Here is a 19936-nt window from a genome sequence, read left to right on the forward strand (position 1 = left end):
TGCATGTGTGTGAAGTAATGCAAAGTTCTACTGAAGAAATATGTTTACGCAGTATTTGCCACATTGCCCCAAAATCGTAGCAGAGATCAAGACTTCAGGAGTCACCTTCCTTTCTGTATTAACCCCTGTAATCATATGGAAATGTTTTTTATAAAGACTGTGACAGAATTGCATTTGCTACTATAAAAAACAAGCTGCAGACAGTGCAGCCTAAATTTCTAATTCTACAGCGATAAAGCTGTACATGTGCAAAGGCATGTGAACAATTAAAACATTTCAGTGATATATGCAGTAAATCTTGTAACTGATTGTTACATCAGGCAAAATTATGGGTTATAGTATGTTGGTTTTTCCACTGAAGATGGAAGAAAACTGCATTACTGCATTTTGGCAAAACGCTTTGAAGTGATCTTTTGAACTAGTTGTTTAATAGATATATATTCCAAAGATTAGTAATTAACTACTGGAAACTCGATATCCAACTTTAAGTATAAATCCTTTAAGGATCTGCAGCTGAATTGAGTTGATTTTTCTTTTGAATATCATGAGCCACCTACAGATAGGAATTAAAGTATGCAACAAGACACTCACTGTCCAATTAGTTTAGGAATCACGGAGAACATCAGGTACTACAGAAATATTTGGGCTACACCAGAACAAAGCAGATAACAAAAATAAGGAAAGGAAGGGACACAGGAAGGGCATGGAAGGACAGAAGATAAATCAAATGTAGCAAGCTTTTCCAGACAAAGCAATTTAATAGCATAAATCAGAATCCGACTCAGATGCCAAGCAGCATTCTCTCGGAATCAATAACACTGTCATTTGTAGGAACAACAGTAGGAGTTGCTGTTCCATATTCCCTTTAAACAAATGTTTCTGCAATGAAGATGCAAGAACAAGTGCACAACATTCTCCTTACATTTCGGAGCTGGCACAGAGACAAAGTCACAGTTGTGTCATCTAGGAGGGAACTTCTATCTCGTCCTTGCCCAAAGCTTTCACCATCTTCTAATAAAAAGCTTCAAAAGGGAGGGGGGGAAAAAAAGTCAGGTCATTTTATAACATAAGACTTTAGTTAGAAAAAAATAGAAAATTCTTACATAAATCAGTTTCCTCTTTAAAACGAAATACTAGCTCTTAGAAGTATACTGTACTGACTCTGCATGGCGTGAAACCTGCTATCAAGGGAATGTACAATCACCTTAAATTATTCAAACAGTTTTTGCTGTAAAAAGGCATATTTCAGGTTTTCTATGACTTTGGTTTGGAACACAAAGGAAGAGTAATGAGATATGGGATTAATATTCCCTTTTATTCCTTGACCTGGCACAGACCAGGACTGCCATTTATTGTGAAAAGCAAAAATAAAACATTATTGTTATATGAAAGCCATTTCCCACCATGACAAAAAACAAGTAAAAGCCTGACCCAGACATCTTCTGTTGCAGTCCACCTAAGGATACACATGCATCCAAGAAACAATATACACAAATTGTCCATTTGGTGATATTTTTAAAGCAGACAACATGAAACTGATTTCCAGAAATTAAGCTAACATTCTCAGTATCACTTAGAAGATGGAGTTAGATTGCATTTTTTAAATTAACACCTCATCTTCAAGATAGATAGTATGACAAAAAATGTTTTTCCCTTGTAATTCAAAAGCACACGCATTCACCTATGGGTACAGAAATAGGCAATCCCTCAAAATCTCATACTAAAATTTTGCCACCAAAATTTCACTTAAATTCTAGCTCCACCTTTTTTTTTTTTCAAGATACTGCATTTTGTCTGTACACTGACTTCATGTGTTTTTAAAACCCAGAACCGGCAAATTGATCTCTATGGACACATAATTATGCTTATTAAGATCAGATTGTAGGATTAGAACACAGATATACTACATAAAATTGCAATGTGTACAGCAGTAAGATAAAAGTAGTAATGACTAAAATGCTGTTATAGAATTATACATCATAAGACTAAGCATTTTTAAAAAAGTAATCAGCTGATCTGAATAACTGGGTTGATCATTCAGCACTGCTGCTTTGCGAAAGGGAATTCAGAATGTGAGAATTTGCTATAGAACAATTTAACTTAAATTACAATTACAAATGCGCTGTTGAAGCACAGTGAGACATTGTTACTACAACTTAATGCTACTGGAAAGTGTGCTAAATTTAGGGACTTCTAGTCAGTATTTTGCACTTCATCTAAATGTCTTCAAACTTCAGAAAGCAATATGAAGTGCAGGTAGGCAACAGATATAAGGCATTCAAATATTGCTTTAAATTGGGTAAGAGGAAGTGACACGATTTCCTGCTGTTCAAGAACGCTATTTTTAATGTTTTTCACACATACAGGTCTTGAAACTAAAAACCAAACCAAAATGTTCTCTCAGAATCACTGGCCTTCTCCATCCATTCTCCTTCCCCTTAAAGTGCTTCTCCTTCCTTACTTGGGAAGTGTGCAGACAGGCGGCTTTGATCGAATGATTTCCTTGTTGACAAGTTCTTTCTCCAAGTCTCCTCCAGCCAAACACCAGAGATAATAAACCTCTTCAACTGATCTTTCTGCTAGGTTATCACTATCTTCATCTATTAGAGGAAACCACATAAAAATGAATTACAGCTTTTTAGGCAGCTTGTATTTCTTCCTACCACTCATATTGTTGAAAAATAAAAATTATAATGCTTGAAAAGTCCTAGACCTTAATGTGAAGCTGGAGGAAAAATGATCTTCCCTTTGCAAGTGCCCTTTAGGAAGATTTAAGGAAAGAGCAGATGGGCAGGAGCCAGAAAAAAGCAAATATTTCTGCAGTTTGCCTTGGTGCCAGAAAATAGAACCAATAAGATAAACACATTGAAGTGTGGACATTTGCTTCCTGTGTGTCTTTAAAAAAAAACAAAACCAAACACTATTTTGTACACAACACAGCGCTAAAAGTAAGAAACAAGTGATTCATACTGAGCAGTTATAATCTATCTTCCCTTCACATGCCATACCTATACTAACAAGGTATAAAATCTTAGTCTCCAAAAATGATATGAGATTTTCTATACATGTAGAAAACTGAGTTCATCAGAAAAAAGTTCATGAGGACTTAAGGGTGGTAACACTTTCAGTGTACTGTAGTTTTAACCTTAGAAATGTCATCTTTTATTCTAGAATGTGATCTCTTTCACAAGGATTTAGTTTTCGAATACTTTCAAAAATCATCTCATGCTATGATCCAGCAGAATCCAATTACCGATTTACAACATAATTTAGTGAAAAAACCCCTACCATGTACCTGCACATGTCCAAATTCTAAAGGCAAAAGATGATATTGATATTCCAAGCTGGACTTGAATACTAATGATAACTATTTATTCCCTGAGGTTGAAGCACAAAAATCAAGATGCCCTCCTTTAACTTGCACATATTCCTCAAAACAAGTTTGCCCATATCTCTGCCTATTAAACAACTTATTACAACAATGTAGTAGTGTAATGTTTAATAGTTTCTCTCTAACAAAGTATTCAAAGAAAATGCAAAACCATTTTATTTTCCTTCCCCCTCCAATGACATTTATCCCACTACCTGCTTTTACCTTTAAATAATTGACTTATGTCTTCAGGAAGTGTTAAGTTAGCACACCTTGGAGAAGATGAGAACAGACCAGGAGGTTTGTGGAAGGGAGGATATACTGAGGATACTTCACTGAACAAACTGTCATGCAGCAATTCCTCTGGAGTTGGCCTTGAATTAAGAGAAGGGAATAAAACACTAAGAGTAAAGTCCTTCAAAAAATGTTACATTTCAGTACGAAATGTCCCCAGTAACAAATATTAGCAAGTTATTTTATATTATATTGGATTTCAAGAATTTTAACGGCAAAAACGTCTTCCAATTTTGTTCAATTCATGATGCATAACACACCACGCAGTCTGTTTACAGCCCAAGTTCAGATCTCACCTTCATTTAACGCACATTAGCAAGTATTTTAATAATTCCCCTTTAATTCCTCTAAGCAGAGATGGAAAAATGCAAAGCCTTAATTAGAGAACAAAAGCATACTTCAGTTCTCAAAAAAAAGCTGTGGTGGACTGACATAATGAAAAAGTACTTTGAAAGAAGAGATTTGAAGAAAGCAGCCCTAATTCTGGCTGCAACAGAGCTATAGTAACCACCACCAACTTCCAGACATGGAATCTGTAAAAGCTGTGATCTCTGAACCACAAAAGCCTGAATATTTTCCCCCAAAACACTCAGATTCAATCTCAAGGTTTTGCACACTTGATATCCACACCCTCCAATTCTTTTCCTTTAAACACTGCAAAGCAACAAAACCAAGAATTTCTTACAGGTAGCACAAATCGTCAGTATTCCAAAAAAGGTTCAGCAACAGGACTTCTAATTTCATAGTATCCCAGCAGAGTTTACTAGGCATTTGGACTGAATACTTGCCTCTTAGAAGGTTGGAATGTAAGGCATTTCTTCAGTAGAGCTATGATATTTTCAGAAAGGTCCTGCAACATAAGAAAAATATGGAGGAGGTCTGTTTATTACAGTCTTAATTCAGCAAGTCACTTAGCTCCTACTTAACTTTTAACATACAGGCTGCTCCTTTGAGGGCAATAAAATTTCACACCTACACGTATGAAGTTAGGTGTGTCAGACCAAAATGCTGGGGAAGCAATTCTTCTCACCCCCCAACCCTGCATTTACTTTGGGGAAAAAAAAATTTTTAAAAACTTGCAGTGTATGCAGCTTTTTATTTTTATTTTTTTTTGAATTTAGATATTCTGTATCCAGCTTGAAACAATGAAGTACCTGGGAACTCCCTTCTGCTAATAGTCAGACTTCTTTTACACAATGTCTCAAAATATACAGACACTAAGATTCAGTGATTAATCTTGGGGGTGGGGAGGAGTTGCACTGTATAAACCTCCACTATCAGAATGTGTAAAGTGGACCACATAGAAGATTACATTTCTAGAAGAAAAATACTTAACATTAACGTTTACTGAGACTGACAGTAATTTTAAGAAAGAATGAATATTACCAGTACTGGCTATTTGAAAGGATCTTAGATATGTAGTTTAGACTTCAAAATTTTTCCTCATACTGCAATACATCAAGTGACCAAATAAGTTTAAAAAAAATCTATGTGAAATACTATGCAATAATAAAATGTTCTGGAAAAGACAGCATGGAAGAGCAATCTAGTTCCACAAACCTTAATAATATCAAGGCAACCATGTTCTTCAGCCAATACAGTTACAATATCATCTACACAGCCTTTGAAAAATAAACAGAACATTAAAAAGTTTTAGACTATGAAAAAAGTGATACCAATTAAACAGGATATCAGATAAAATCCCACCCCAATACAAAGCACTTAACTTTGTTTTTTTTATTGACATTGCCACATCACCTGAAAGTTAATTCTCAAAATTAGAAAAGAAAATTATTCACCACCTAGGCAAATTGAAAGCCTAGGAAAACTGAAGCCTAAGAAAGTTAAGCAGCGCATCTAATTTAACAGTCAAAATCTTTTTGCAGGCTTAGGAATTCCAGAGTGTGAGTCTCTGCCAAATAAATTAAAACAGTCTTTCCACTTATTAAAAAAAAATCTCTGAAAGAACTTAAAAATACCTGCATATAAAAGCTCAAAGTAATTTTCATGTTGTTGTTACTTGCAGATAATACTAGCAGTATTTTATAACTTGTTTTCAACACATCATTGAGAAAATAATTCCCAAGTCAGGACATGAAAGTTTTTCAGTGGATAAAGGTTACCAATAACTTGCATTCAACTTGACGGGGACTGAAATGCTTCAGGAAGCTTTGTTAACAAATCACTTACCAAGACAGTCAGAATTTCAGCACCCAAGCACTAACTGTTGAATGAAAAAGATGTTTCTACTGACAGTAACTAACAGTATTACTATTTGCTCTGGATAATGATAACTTACTGAAAAAACTTCAAACTGCAAATTCATGCCCTTCCCCTTTCCATGGTTTATATATAAAACTTGATTTTGTGTGGGGTTTAAAAGCCACAAAATAGTCCCACTTCCAGACTCATTTACATTAAGCAAAAATTCCACGTCTACAGTAATGTTTTATAGTTTGTAGTGAAACCAGAAACAAAAGCTTGGATGTAGTAATATGCTTCTCAGCCCTCTTCTTATTTTCTGTCTTCCTATTTGAGTCTTGGTTCTCCCTGCTTGGGATTTGGTACACAAGCACTGCTAGTGCAGGGACAGTTTTATTTATTGTCATACAATTCCTAACTCATTTCAGAAACCTCCTGCAACACAAAACAATAAACAACCATCAAAATGACAACCTTTCCTGAGCATGCTTTTTTTGTGATTTGCCCTTACTCTAACATACTTATAGCTCTTCTGCAAAGTTATTTTTCCTGGCACCCACCTCTGTACCTTCCCTAGACAAGCAACCATGCTTCAAAATGCCTATTTAATTCTGGAGGTGAAAGCTGACAAAGGTAAAGTGTCTTAGGGTCTGAGCATCACAAGCTAACTAGTCTGTAAAGCCCTAATTATAGAACTGCTTAGAAATTGAAAAAATTGATTTTGTGCTACTTACCTAACATAATTATAAATTTCAATCTTTCTGCTATCTCCAAACTCTGGAATAATTTTCTCCCCTAAATGAATAACAAAATCAAATCAGCAGTTGAATGCTACCACATAAAAATATTTAGATAGCATACACACCCATCTATATACAAAGACAGTGAAATAAGCTTCTACATATGAATTTTAGATTTAAGAAAACTATCTGTTAGAATAGAAAACATCCCTTATCCCAACTATATCAGAAACAGTTTCATGCCATCATAAAGAAAAAATGCATCATTTATAATGTCTCTTAATGGAACAAATAAAAAACCAAAAAAAAAAAAGGCAAAACAAAGCCCCAAGCTGCCTTAGCAAACCTGCAGGTTTCTTATTAATTCAGTAACAGGCTTTCAAAAACTCTATTTTTCCTAATGTGAGCATGAACAAAGGTAATTAATTACTAAATAAGGTAATCATCATAGCTTGTATTATTGCATGGTGCTTTTGAAGTCAGATGAAAATCCCTTTAAAGGTGTTTCAAAAAATACCATTATTGCATTACTAAGGAAATGTACTTATTCAAAAGAATAAATAGTGATCTATGAACACTATGCAAATTTACAGAAGAGCAGAATATGCAAAAGGCGACTATTTCCGATGTCCTGATCTAATCACTATATAAAACAGGTTATTGACCGTGCAATTGTCTGACAATTTAGTTACCTTATAAAACGAGACTACATATCAATATTGAGGTATTTGCTAGATCATACCTCCCTACAGAGTGTTGCTGTCTTTGGATGAAATAAGTCCAGTTTAACATACACAAATTGTAGAGATTATGCTGTCATAATTTATTTCAACTTTTAGAGTCAGATAAGCATTTTCCAAATAAACCCTTAATTCTATACAGAAGCTCTTTAAACTCTGGCGATAAGGAAGATTCTCCCTTCTCTTCCTCTCCATGAAACTTTATTAGTTTCTCATCCTTTCCAAGTAGAATGAGGGCATGACAGCAATGGTTATTTCATGCTTAAAAGCACAATTAAAACACTAAATTATCTAGAGAGTCGTCTTGGTTCGGAAGCTATTCCTCACTAAGAATTTGGTCAAGCAATCACATCATTGTGGCTTAACAGGCAGCTGCCCTTCATGGTTAACACATAGACTCATAGCAAGACTCATAGCAAGGCAATACGCATCCTACTACTTGAACCACCACCAATTCTGTCCAGGTAGGAAACCTAATGTATTCTGATATTTGGGCTCAGGTGATGGGCAAAGTGTCATTAACCCCATACTCAAGAGCAATCAAGTTAATATAACTATTCCCCAAGAGCCACGATCAAGAGAATTATCCGCTTACATACCATGCAAAGCTCAAATAATATTATACCAAGAGACCACAGATCTGATTTAGGGCCAGAAGGCAGAGGCTTCTCACACTGAGTATGATCACTTGGTTTGGCTATTCCCTGCGCGATTACTTCAGGTGCCAGATATGATGGGTACCTAGAACGATGCAGCAACATTAAGTAATATCCTGTCTGTCCAAAAAACCTACCTTTCAGTTACAGTAATCAAAATAATTTTGCATTCTGAGAAACTAGAATTCATAGCAATGTAAATTGTTCTATTTTATTCAGTCAAAATCTACACATTGCAGCAAAGTTTCACTCCAATTGCAAAATACATAGTGCCTACTACATAAAAGGTCAAATCTTAATCACTAGCTCTGTCTTTTTGTGAGAGGAAATAACAGCAGCTTTCAAAATAGTATGTCTACATATCTCAAAGAAAATGTATATTGAGTTTCAGCACTTATACATTAAATAAATGTATCCTAGACCCATATTTCAGGGTGGTGGCAGTATTCCCCTCCATTGACAGTGTTCCCACCAAATAACTTTTGAATTCGACAAAAAAAGTAACAAAAGGTGGCGAGGACATATTCTACCTGCTGCTAGATCATTTTAAAATAATATTATTGCTTTTTTTGTCAACAATTCATTATAACACCTAAAGAAAAATCTGAAATCACCTTTTGAAGGGAAACATAATTACTTCTTTTGGGCATGTCTTTAAGAATCAGCTCAGTATTTCAATTGTAAGCAACATGACACCTCAAAAAAACAAAAAGTGGCAAGGAAACACTGCAACAAAGCATGTCACTTTGGCTAGACAGTAAGATCATTTGAAAATAAATCACAAAATGATAAAGAGATAAGAGGCCTACAGTGGTGTGCAATAGCAAAGCACTGATTGCGCTTTTTCCGAAATCTGAAATTGGATTCTGGAGGCACAATCTGAGTCACAGGGAGCTACTAGCATTTGAAGGCAAATATAGGCAATAAGGACTGGTATCACATAGTTACAGTAACATGCTTGCATGGTACCCATTCTCTGTCTTTCATTAATTCCACCTAGTCAGACGATAACCTCTTCAGTGACATGATCAGAAGCTTCTGTGTAAGGGGTGTATGCAACAGTTATGAATTAAAACAGCAACCTATAATCTGTGTATACAACACATTTTCAAAGATGATTCCTCAAAACATAAATATATTTCCTGAAAAAATACATCCCTGATATATTTGTATTGTGTAGCTGCATCCTTACCCTATAGGGAAATCAACATCAACACCTTGAGCAGTCATATGGTAGAGTCCAAATTTAGCCAACTTCACATGTCCCTGAAAAGGAAAAAATAAATTATCAAGAGCGGCAGAATTCGACATTGGAATAATCTGTGTTTAAGCAAAAAAACCAACCAAACAACAACAAAAAAAACAAAAAAAGAAAAAACAAACAAACAAACAAAAACCACAACCCCCCCCAAACAAAAACAAAAGAAAACAAAAAACCACACCCAAACAAAAAAAACCCAAACATCTCATTTCAAGTTGCATTAGCTGTCAGAAGACAGATACCTATAAAAACAGATTCTGTCTAATCTATTACGCAGAACTCCGCTGCAAGCTAATAAGGTGCTTATTTCTAATGCTTTCACGTTCCAAAAGCATTGTGTGTTCCTTGTTTGGAACACAAAACAAAATCAGAACTTTGTAAGTTACAGTATATTTTCAGTAAAAAGGCTTAAGTGCTTTAGTGAACATTTTTCTGTCTGAAAACTGCTCAAAATCCTCTTTGAATCCTAGAACTCCCTAAGCATCACCACTATTCCCTCACCTTTTCCATTTACCCAGCTTTGCTCCTCCCAGCCTTCCCATCAACTCATTACTATCTTGCTCTCCTTAACTGTATCATCACATATTTAAAACAAACAAGTTTTCCAGGTGCTTGCTTTTATTCTGTGGAGGCAGAAAGTTAACATCAAAACAACAAAAAATAGGCATAGAAGTTAAACTGAGGTATTGTTTCTGCTGGATTTTGAATTATACTCAGCCAGCCTGCAGATGGTGCAACAGTGAAGACTACATCAGCAAGCTGTTCAAAGCGCAGGGGAAAAGTTTAGAAGTTCATGGTCTCATGGCCCCTTTTTGTTCTTTTATTGATTTTAGGTGTATCTTAAAATCCTAAAGTACTTTTTTTTGCTTGTTAGAGCATTATTATGATTTTCATTTGTTTACAAGTATATCAAAATTAGTGTTCCTTCCTTCCTTCGTCCTCTTTTCTTTCTGCCTTCCAAGGGGAGGATCTAGATATTCTATCTAAATTGAGTAAGAAGGGGAAGGAGAGAGGAGTTATGCAGACAGGCTCTTTAGCTGTCAGTTCAGATGAAGTGACTGCTCTGAGTACAACAGAAGCTATTAATTTCTCTCAGCTTTTATGAGCACAACCTGTATTCCACACTGCTAACTCAATAGTCTGTGACAACAGACTTGACAGACACTGGAAATTTAGTAATTTACATGAACAAATAAATATGTTGATATCAAAAGTAAAAGTCAAGTATCAGATCCATGAAACATAGGAAATACTAACAGCTAATTAGCCAGAAGAAATATTTTCCTATTCAAACAACTAGGAACGTCTTGTAACTAATTACAACGACGACAAGTAGACTTAGATTACCACATTAAGAAGAAAAGGGTGAAAAAGGTGGTTTGGGGTAGAAGAAAATGGGAAAAGAGAAAAATAAAATCTGAAATACATTTTAAATTTAGGAAATGGCAGAAAACTGTAGTTTTAAAAAAAATCCAAACAAAACCATCACCTTTCCAGATATGCAATTTTTTCCCCATCAGAAGGACTGTGACCGCCCAGTCTCCATATATGACATAGCATGCTACTTGTTGGCAACAAGAGGAAAAAACAAAAACCAAACAAAAACATAGATTTATTCCTGTAGCTGTACCTTTCGATCCAAAAGAATATTGCAAGGGGAGAGTGCTCGGTGGACCATTCCATGTTTGTTCATATATTGCAAACCTTGCAAAACCTCATATGCTATGCATAAGATCCTTGAACAACTGCAAAAAAAAGATAAAAGAACATGTTATACTGAATTTTTCCCTTTTTAATTTGTAAAAATGCAGAGTGTTCCACAGTTATTCCAAACACAAGTGAGACAATTCCAGAACAGTTTAAGGGATCAACACTGAATATGATAGGATATATACAGTGCCATACACAACTCCTCGGTATCCCACAAGTTGGTTTCTTCACCTTGAACTGGTCCTTAAAAACAGCAGAAAATTGTGACAAAGTACAAAATAGTCTCTGCAATAGAAACTACGAGATATACCTCAACTAATGGAGGGAAAAAAATCTCAACCTTCCTTTATTTTTATTTGTTCTTCCTAAGTCTGCTATTGTTGTTCATAGAAAAGCTCAACTGAACAAAAGTTTTTCAAACTCAGATGTTAGCTGGAGCTTATCTAGAAGATAGTGTAGAGGCATGGCTAGATAACACCTATCGTCTTCCGTCACCTCAACATCTAAAACAAGAAACAAAAGAAAGGGCAGAAAACTTCATTTTCAGCACATTTTGTTTTACAGCCTTGGAAGCATCAACCTTACTGTCTTTGGAAAAAAACAATGAAGTTCACCATCCAAACCATTTTGACACAACTATGTATTTTGACAAAAGTTATCATTTACTATAAGAACTGACAGCCCTAAGGAGGAATTTCTGTGAACAGGAATTTGTACAGAGACCACCCATATTAGGCTTCCAAAGTGCACCCAAAATAAGAACAAAAGGCACAGATCTAATGTCACCTGGAGAGATTCCTTTTAACTTTTTACCCTCCTCATTTCCCACCCACTCCCCCTCAAAGCACATTTCAAGTCTGTTTGGCAACTTTATCTCTGAAGACACTGGTTTAAAAACTGTCCAGAAAACAAAGCATACCTACTTATAAAGGCTAACTTTACATTCCCATTTTTTAATTACATTGTTAAAGAATAACATACAATAACATTCTGGACAAGGCTCAGCACCTTCTCTTGCTTATTAAAAATTTGTGCGACAGCAAAATGAGGGGGAGCATTACAGACTGGCAAGAGTGACAAGCCAACTAGCTGACTAAACATCAAAAGTAATTTCTTTATTAAAGCTTTATTAGCTGCTATTCATACTTGATGGAATGCCAAAACTTTGTCACAAGGGTAAAGAGCTAGATTTTGACAAAAGCCACAATTCCAACAAATTCTGAGACTAGGGCAACACTGAAATACTGAAAAGAGCTGTTTTAATAATAGCCTAAGGCCACCATTAAGTTACCTTAGATGGAGCTATTCTCAAGATTCTAACCTTCTTCCTAGAAGGAGAGCTCTGTACTGCTTTACACTAGTTGTGAATATACACTTTTAAGTTAAATTTTAAGCACAAAGGGAAACTATTCTAACATATGTCCACACTGCTGTATCTTAGATCATAGCATTTGGAAGCGATTCTCAAGGTCTTAGCAATTCAACCAAAACCACATGGCTAATAACCACAAAACCAAAACAAAACCCCACAACTATCTTGCTCCTCCCTCACCAGCACTTTTTCTTCCCCATCTCTCCCATCTCCAAGCTATATAATACACCAAAGCATCAGACACCACTAGCTGTGCAGTGCTCCCTCCCAGTCATTCTTGGGCAGAGATATAACTGTGGTAAAAAAAATTTACCTTACAAGCCTTCAGCTTCCCTGCATAGGTTTTTGCCTGCAACACAAATACTAACGATCATGGTTGCAAACAGAATCCTCTCTCTCACTTTTTGTACAGCTTTGCAAAACAAGACATGAAAAATAAATGATGAAGAATTCATGTTTCCAGTAAGGAAACAATTGCATGTGAGCAATTAGTACATCATGGGGTATTTTAGCCTAAAAAGTGTTTCTTTGTATTAAAAAATAAAAGTAAATATAAAGTGCAATTTTGTGCCTGTTCTGCCTTAGGAGTGCAGTGTGCTCTGGTGGCACTAGGGGGCCTCAGCCACCCATTTATTCTCCATGTTCTCTTAACAATTCCCAAAAATGGAACCCAGGCAACTGTCTGAAAATACTGCTTTTGGATTCTTTGCTCCTTAAGGTAAATCCTCCATGGCGTTACAACGACCAGCAACACATGAATAATAACTATTTTTCACTGCACATAATTCTCAGTGTTCTTAAGCTCTTGATGCCCCCGTGCTGGGGCAGAAGTGTCCAGCCAAGTACCTCACCCTCAAGCTGAAGCACGTACACCATCTTCCCCAGGAGAGAGTGAACTCTGTACACAAGCTCTTCATAGTGCTGTTGCCTATTATCTAGTTCTTATTTTATTTATTAGGTAAAACACACTGTTTGTGGTTATTACCCACGAGATTTGCATTTAATTGCAATGGGCCTAACAACACTCGTCACTGTGATCGAGCACAAGAGATCTCTCTGCTTTAAACTCCCCAAGGCCAACTTCAGTCCCTTGCCTCGCTGGAGATGACTACCAAGGCTATCCCCTTGCTTCAGTGGGGCTCAGCTCTCTCCATTTCTACAGCTGCTGTCAGCACTGCAAACATTGCAACGGGGTTCTGCAAGTGCAGAAGCTGCACTCATGAAGCTGCTTCCAAGCTTCAGGTTAACGTGACCTTTAAAAAACCCCATAAATAGAAAAAGAAAACACAGTCCAAAGTGAGAAGGACATTCACAACACCCAATGTTGGTGGTGAGGTGAAGGAGGGGAAAACGGGGGCGCGCTCGCAGGTGTTGGGCGACGGTCCAGAGTAACGACACAATCTCAGTGTGAGTATGGAAGTTCTCCGTTTATTCGCTAAGCACGCAGCGGTTATATAGACTGTGTACATGCTAATCACGCGCCCCGATCGCACTTGTGATTGGTCTATAGATTTACATACTCAGAGCCATGACCGCCCCCCCCCCGCTGAAGCAGGCGCCGCGGAGCCCCCCGCCCTGCACCGCTCAAGGGGAGTCCAAGGTCGCTAGCTCTGGGCTTAACCCTTGCTCAAAGCCTGGGTTGCTCAGACTGCTCAGTGGCACAAGATCGTGCCCCTTCTCACTTCTACAATTCCCCCTTCTTGTTTGTGAGCAAGCCAGGCCTGATTTGCAAGTTTCATTAAAGCTTTCTGCAGGCAAGAAAATAAACATGGTAACACTAACAAGATAACTGCAATCACAAAAACTCCCGTAAGAACCATTTTTACCAGTTCCATCACCCATCCGCCAATTCCCAGGTCTCCAAGCCAGTCATCCAGGAATCCATGGTGTTCACGTAACCGGTTTGTGGATTTTATCAAATCCTGGATCTACTTATGAATAGACTGAGAAGAATCGTTTAAATCCATACAACACATCCCATCAAAGTCTTGGCACCCATGTCCATGCATAAACAAAAAAATCTATAGCAGCTCTATTTTGCAAAGTTGCATGCCTAACACTGTCTACATCATTTGCTAAAGCTTCTAATACCCGGGATGTTCTATTGACCCTTTTTCCACTCCGGCAGGCCAACCTTCGCATCTGCGAGATCGCATATGCCGAAGCAACCCCGGGGGGCAAAGATAGATGCGAAAATTGTCCCAGCCCCCGACCATAGCTCTACCTCATCCTCACACTCCCCATCAAACGCGACATGCCCCGTCACCAACAATGGCTCATTCATGGGCAGTCATTTACATCTGTCGCGTTTCCTCGCCCCTCCGATTTCTCAGGGAGGTGTGGTTTTACTGATCGGCTCGGCACCCAAAGTGGTCCCTGGTCGATGGCCACGCACATATATCCCTGTCCACTAAGGATCACTGGCACCGGTCCTTTCCACTCCCCTGTAGCAGGTTCCCGATAAATCACCTGTAACTGAGGTATAATGGTGTTATTATTAAATTTCAACTGCTGGTGATGTACTACAACCGGTGGTTCTTCTCGGTCCCCTGTCAAACACAGAAAATTCAGTTACATTTGGCCACCTCAAAGCAGTTGTAACATTAGGTTGGTCAATTTAAATACTGTGGCTCCCTGTTGGATATACACACAATCTTTACACCCAAACGTTAATGCATACAAAGCAACAAGGCATTGTCAAATAAATCAGCAAAAAGTTAATTACTGCAACTTAGGCCCTGTGACCAATTACACATGATTAAAGTTACTTCCCACATTCACATCCACAGTACTCTTCCACCATTTAACATCTCAACCAAAACGTTACACATGTAAAACAATCACTAACAGGCAAAAGTACTAAACCTGTATATTTGGTATTGCAAATACACTTATGACTATATTCCTCGTAGCGTCTGATTTTACTCCGTACTGTGTAACTGCAGCTTTTGCTTGTTGAAGAATTTTCCAATCATGTGGTTCCCAAGTAGCTACTCCATTCTGTTGCAGCACTGGAAAAGCTCCCACTCCACCTCTGTGCCCGAGGTGCAGGTGGAAGCGGAGCATCCCTGGAGTTGTCTCCGTTTTGTTGCTGTACCTTTAAATCCTTTAATTCCCGCAAGACCTGCTGTAAAAGGCCGGTGGGGTCCGTTTCTGGGTTCCCACGGTCAGGTGGGGTAGATGACGTCGATCTTGACGGACAGGGCGAAGGAGGAAGGTGTGGGTACTCCGGCGGCGCGGAGGGGCGGGGCTGGCCTCCCTCTCCGCCCGCCAACTGGGCAGGGTCGGGAGGAGCTGACCACTCCTCCTTCTCCTTCTCCTCTTTCGCCTTCCGCTCCCTTTGCCGCGTGACTCTCCGCGAGCCACGTTCCTCTTTGTTTGTAACTTCCTCCTTTAAATTCTTGCTGCGCCATTGCTCCCGGGAGGCTGCTGCCTCCACTACCGCGCGTGCCTCGGCTACAGACGGTTGTATCGGCGCCGACATGCCCTTAACTGCCGGTAACCCGAAGAAACGAGCCAGAGCCCCAGAAGTTTTTTCCTTTTTAGCGGGGGGGGTGGACTCCGGTGCCGCCCGCATCTGAGCAGCCGCACGGGCGACCTCTTTCTGCCCTCATAGTTTTTAAAGTCTCTATCACGTTTTGCCAGAGTCCACGCACCTCCTTAATTTCTTTTTCCTCGGGGTCCCTCTCAACAGTCTTTTCCCACATAGTGTCTCCCATTTCTCTCCATTCCTCCACGGAAAATACAAGCGCTGTGTCTTTAAAATGTCCCCAGCGCTGGCCCAACTTTATCAGCTTAATTAGCTGTTTCTCCGCTGTCTCGCTCCCTCTCTTATACTTGCGAGTAACGCGGCTGCAGCCTCTGTCTCCATGGCTGCCCTTTTTACTCTGGGAGCTGAGTGGCCAACTCTTCCAGTGTCTGCTCTGCCTTATTTGACCCGACCAGCACCAACCAGTGTCTGCTCTGCCTTATTTGACCCGAGCAGCACCTCTCCCAGCCGTCCTTTTCCCAACACCTCCTGATCGCTGCTTACCGCAGTCTCGGAGAGAGCACGCCGAAGGGAACCATCCTCTGCTACCAGTTGAAGGAGGGGAAAAACGGGGGCGCGCTCGCAGGTGTTGGGCGACGGTCCAGAGTAACGACACAATCTCAGTGTGAGTATGGAAGTTCTCCGTTTATTCGCTAAGCACGCAGCGGTTATATAGACTGTGTACATGCTAATCACGCGCCCCGATCGCACTTGTGATTGGTCTATAGATTTACATACTCAGAGCCATGACCGCCCCCCCCCCGCTGAAGCAGGCGCCGCGGAGCCCCCCGCCCTGCACCGCTCAAGGGGAGTCCAAGGTCGCTAGCTCTGGGCTTAACCCTTGCTCGAAGCCTGGGTTGCTCAGACTGCTCAGTGGCACAAGATCGTACCCCTTCTCACTTCTACAGTGAGGTCTGAGCAGATTCAGAAACTTTTTCCCTAATTATCTAGAAGCCTGTTTTTCAATAGACTAGCTAGTGTCAAACCATGATAAATCTAGAGGAGTGGTTTAGCCACTGCGGCTCTTGAACTGCAGAGGTGTCAGCACCCTCCTTTAACAGGAGGTGGAGGGAAAAAACGACAGCAAAAGCGCTAGAAACAGCACAGGAGAAAAGGTGGCAAAACGGAGGCATGGCAAGTTCAACACCAATCATACTACGCTACTGATCTAACTAGAGCTGTAATGACAGGGGTGTGGCATGAAATACCGTGTTCATCTCAGCAGCTGAAGATCACGGTTGTGACTTTAAACTATTGTGAAGCAAATCATTACACTGATATGGTAGGAGGCAGTAAGCACAAGCATGAAAGTGTGAGATGCACTTCAACAGCTGGCAGATCTGCAGGGGCACTAATTGCTTTCAGTTTCCTAGCTCTCCTAACAAGACTTGTTTTAAGGTTCTTTTCCTCTTCACCATGAGGAGAAAGAGAGAAGCAACAGGAGTTTCTCCGCAAAAGGAACATTTCACAGACAGAAAAAAAAGGCAGGATCTCTCTACAACTACCAGCACATTTTCAAGGAGCAGGCTTCAATTTAATCCTCAGTCTGGATACCAACAAATCTACTCAGCTGTAGCCTACTCAGCTAGGCTTTTGAAAAGGGGTTCTCTTCAAATGAAAGGATTGCACACTGATGTAAAACCAAACTGCTTGGATTTAATCATTGCCTGCTTTTTTCCTGTTTTAGAGAAGAAAAGATGCAGCCATGAAAAGGGGCCATTTTGTGTTCCTTCATTCTAAAAAGAATATAAGGATTAAAACCAATACCAGGTTTACGTCTGTAACTTGAATGTATAGAACAATAGCAAAGGAAGCACAAAGGATAACAGAATTCCTCCCTCAGAAATTCATCATGTAAGTAGGGGAGGCAGGGGGGAAATACGTCTACAAGTTGATATGAGCAAGTTCAGCTAACAGTACAAAACCAGCATGGTTAAGAGAGGCATGTGCATGGCATTTGTGGGTGGAGAGAGAGGGAAGAGGACTTAAAAACCCACAAAAAATGAGGATTGTTTTATTACCTCCAGAATTTGTCAGACCAAAAGCTATACCAGACAAATGACTAATTTCCACACTGTAATAGTACACAGGCGGCTGCATTGTGCCTTCACAAAAACTGTTAACTTTTCCACTTAGCAGTCAGCCTGATGTCCAGCCTGTTGAATTCTTACTGTTAAGGACACAAAGCTGTTTTCTGGAAGTTTACTTCACGAATAATGAACCTAACCTGTCAGGAAACAGATGTTTTAGCAGAGTTTCAATCTCTTGTGGTGCTGCAAACCCACTGGTGAAATAATCTCATTGCTTAGGACACTTTTTTCCACTTTTTGGATTCAGACAGAAAAAAAAAAAGATTCTTCTTAGTGCGCCCACTACAATCTTCCATCTGACTGAGAACAGCTTCTGGGCCAGGGTGAAAGGGAAAAGTTGTAATAAGAAACTGGCATACTAGGAGTCTTACTTTTCTTAAAAGGATCAGATATTAATAAACAGAGGAGGGGGAAAGAGGGATTTATCAGGAACCAAGTAAAGACAATAAGTCCCTAAAATAATTAGTGGAATGGACAGCTAAGAGTGAGTGTACACGCCCAGTAGTGACAGAGCAGTACCTGGGAACAAACATCTAGGGAGAATTGCCCAAGCCATAGGTCAACATAAGCACAAGATCAAACAAAAAAGGTTGGAAACACATTTAGAAATTAGAAAGTTTATGACAGAAAGGTGGGATTCTGAATTCTTGCAAAAAAAAAAAAAAATCCAATAATATTGCCTATGTATTATTCAGTTTTAATTGTTATTTATTAACTAATTGTGATTATTAATGGGAACGATAATGCAGCTGCTTGTAGAAGCCGGAAGCTGGACACAAAGACAGAATGCTCTAGGAACAAACAACTTCCTGCAACTGATTATTTCCATTTTAGGTAACATTACCGGTCTTCCAAACCCTACAAATGGTCATACTAGCTCAGACCAAAAACTATTTGAGACCACTATCCTGTTTCCAAAACAGGTGATAGGCAGATGCCTAGGAGAGAGGGAATACAGAGCAAGCACATATGAAATGTTCCCTGATATTTTCCTGGCTTCCAGCCTCTTTAACTCAAGCTTGTTTCTGTGTTTTTTAAAACCAAAAATGTTTACCTCCTGAGCATCATGTTTGATAATGTCAGAACATGAAATAACCCCTGCAAGCCTCAACAGCCCTTGTAACAGGATACCCATTATTCCTAGTCTTTCATCCAGCTTCTCTTCATGGTGCTGTGTTCTAACTTCCAGAAAGCTGATTTCAAATTTCAGCTTCAAGCAAAGAAAACAATTGCTTAACTCCAGAGTAGGAAAAGTGATTGTGGAAAAATGCACTTGACAGCCAGCAGCAGCAGTCCCTACATATACCACAGACGGCAGAAGGGAAAATAAAAACTACTTGATGCATGACATCTTGAATACTTAAGAACAAGAGGACTGTAGATCATACAGTTGGAAATCAGAGATGGGTGGCATCAGGAAACTCGACCTATTAAACTGTTGGAATAAAATAATTCTAACATGAGAAAAGAAACAACTAAAAGAAGAGATAAATTTCAGCATTCATGTCAATGTCACAGAAGTTACAGGTTCACACAAGTTCCTTTTCCTCCAGTTTAAAGGAAAATTAATGCCAATCTACACATGATTTCACTATATTCATTATCTTCAACAGAAGTGCATTCACGGCACTAACTGGAAATACATCTTCTCCATTCTTTTCTGGTGCTGCAATAAAATAGTTTAACATGAAAGAGTAATCGGGTATCTCAAAAGATCTTCCTGCCTGCTTACTGTCTCCAGTCTACCTTCTCCTAGACAAAGCAATCTCCCCTTTTGATGACTTTGACACAGGCAGCTGTAGCTATTACAGTGCAGTTAACCAGAACACATAGATGTACCTGGACAGCAGTACAAGAGCAAAGATAACTGGGGCTGGAGGCAAAGTGGAGGCAGCAGCAAAATCTTGGGGAGAGGAGAAATATTCCTGGTTGTTACAAAAGTATTTGTGGTATTTTTAACTGGTTATGGCCA

At 39.1% G+C, this 19936-nt stretch overlaps 1 protein-coding gene across 6 annotated transcripts in view; it reads right to left on the minus strand.

The window, feature by feature from the left end:
• The window catches only part of TBCK (TBC1 domain containing kinase), a 112945-nt gene that overhangs the window by 67101 nt on the left and 25908 nt on the right, over positions 1-19936 (minus strand). For all 6 annotated transcript variants that reach the window (XM_068403099.1, XM_068403101.1, XM_068403098.1 and 3 more), the window contains 9 exons: positions 10894-11008; positions 9195-9268; positions 7946-8087; positions 6601-6661; positions 5225-5286; positions 4453-4514; positions 3596-3744; positions 2462-2600; positions 923-1022 (listed from right to left, as the gene is read on the minus strand). In XM_068403099.1, the coding sequence (XP_068259200.1) occupies positions 923-1022; positions 2462-2600; positions 3596-3744; positions 4453-4514; positions 5225-5286; positions 6601-6661; positions 7946-8087; positions 9195-9268; positions 10894-11008 (904 nt within the window). The remainder of the gene's footprint in view (positions 1-922; positions 1023-2461; positions 2601-3595; positions 3745-4452; positions 4515-5224; positions 5287-6600; positions 6662-7945; positions 8088-9194; positions 9269-10893; positions 11009-19936) is intronic.

This window comes from Nyctibius grandis, chromosome 6, assembly GCF_013368605.1.
Source record: "Nyctibius grandis isolate bNycGra1 chromosome 6, bNycGra1.pri, whole genome shotgun sequence".
Classification (NCBI taxonomy): domain Eukaryota; kingdom Metazoa; phylum Chordata; class Aves; order Nyctibiiformes; family Nyctibiidae; genus Nyctibius; species Nyctibius grandis.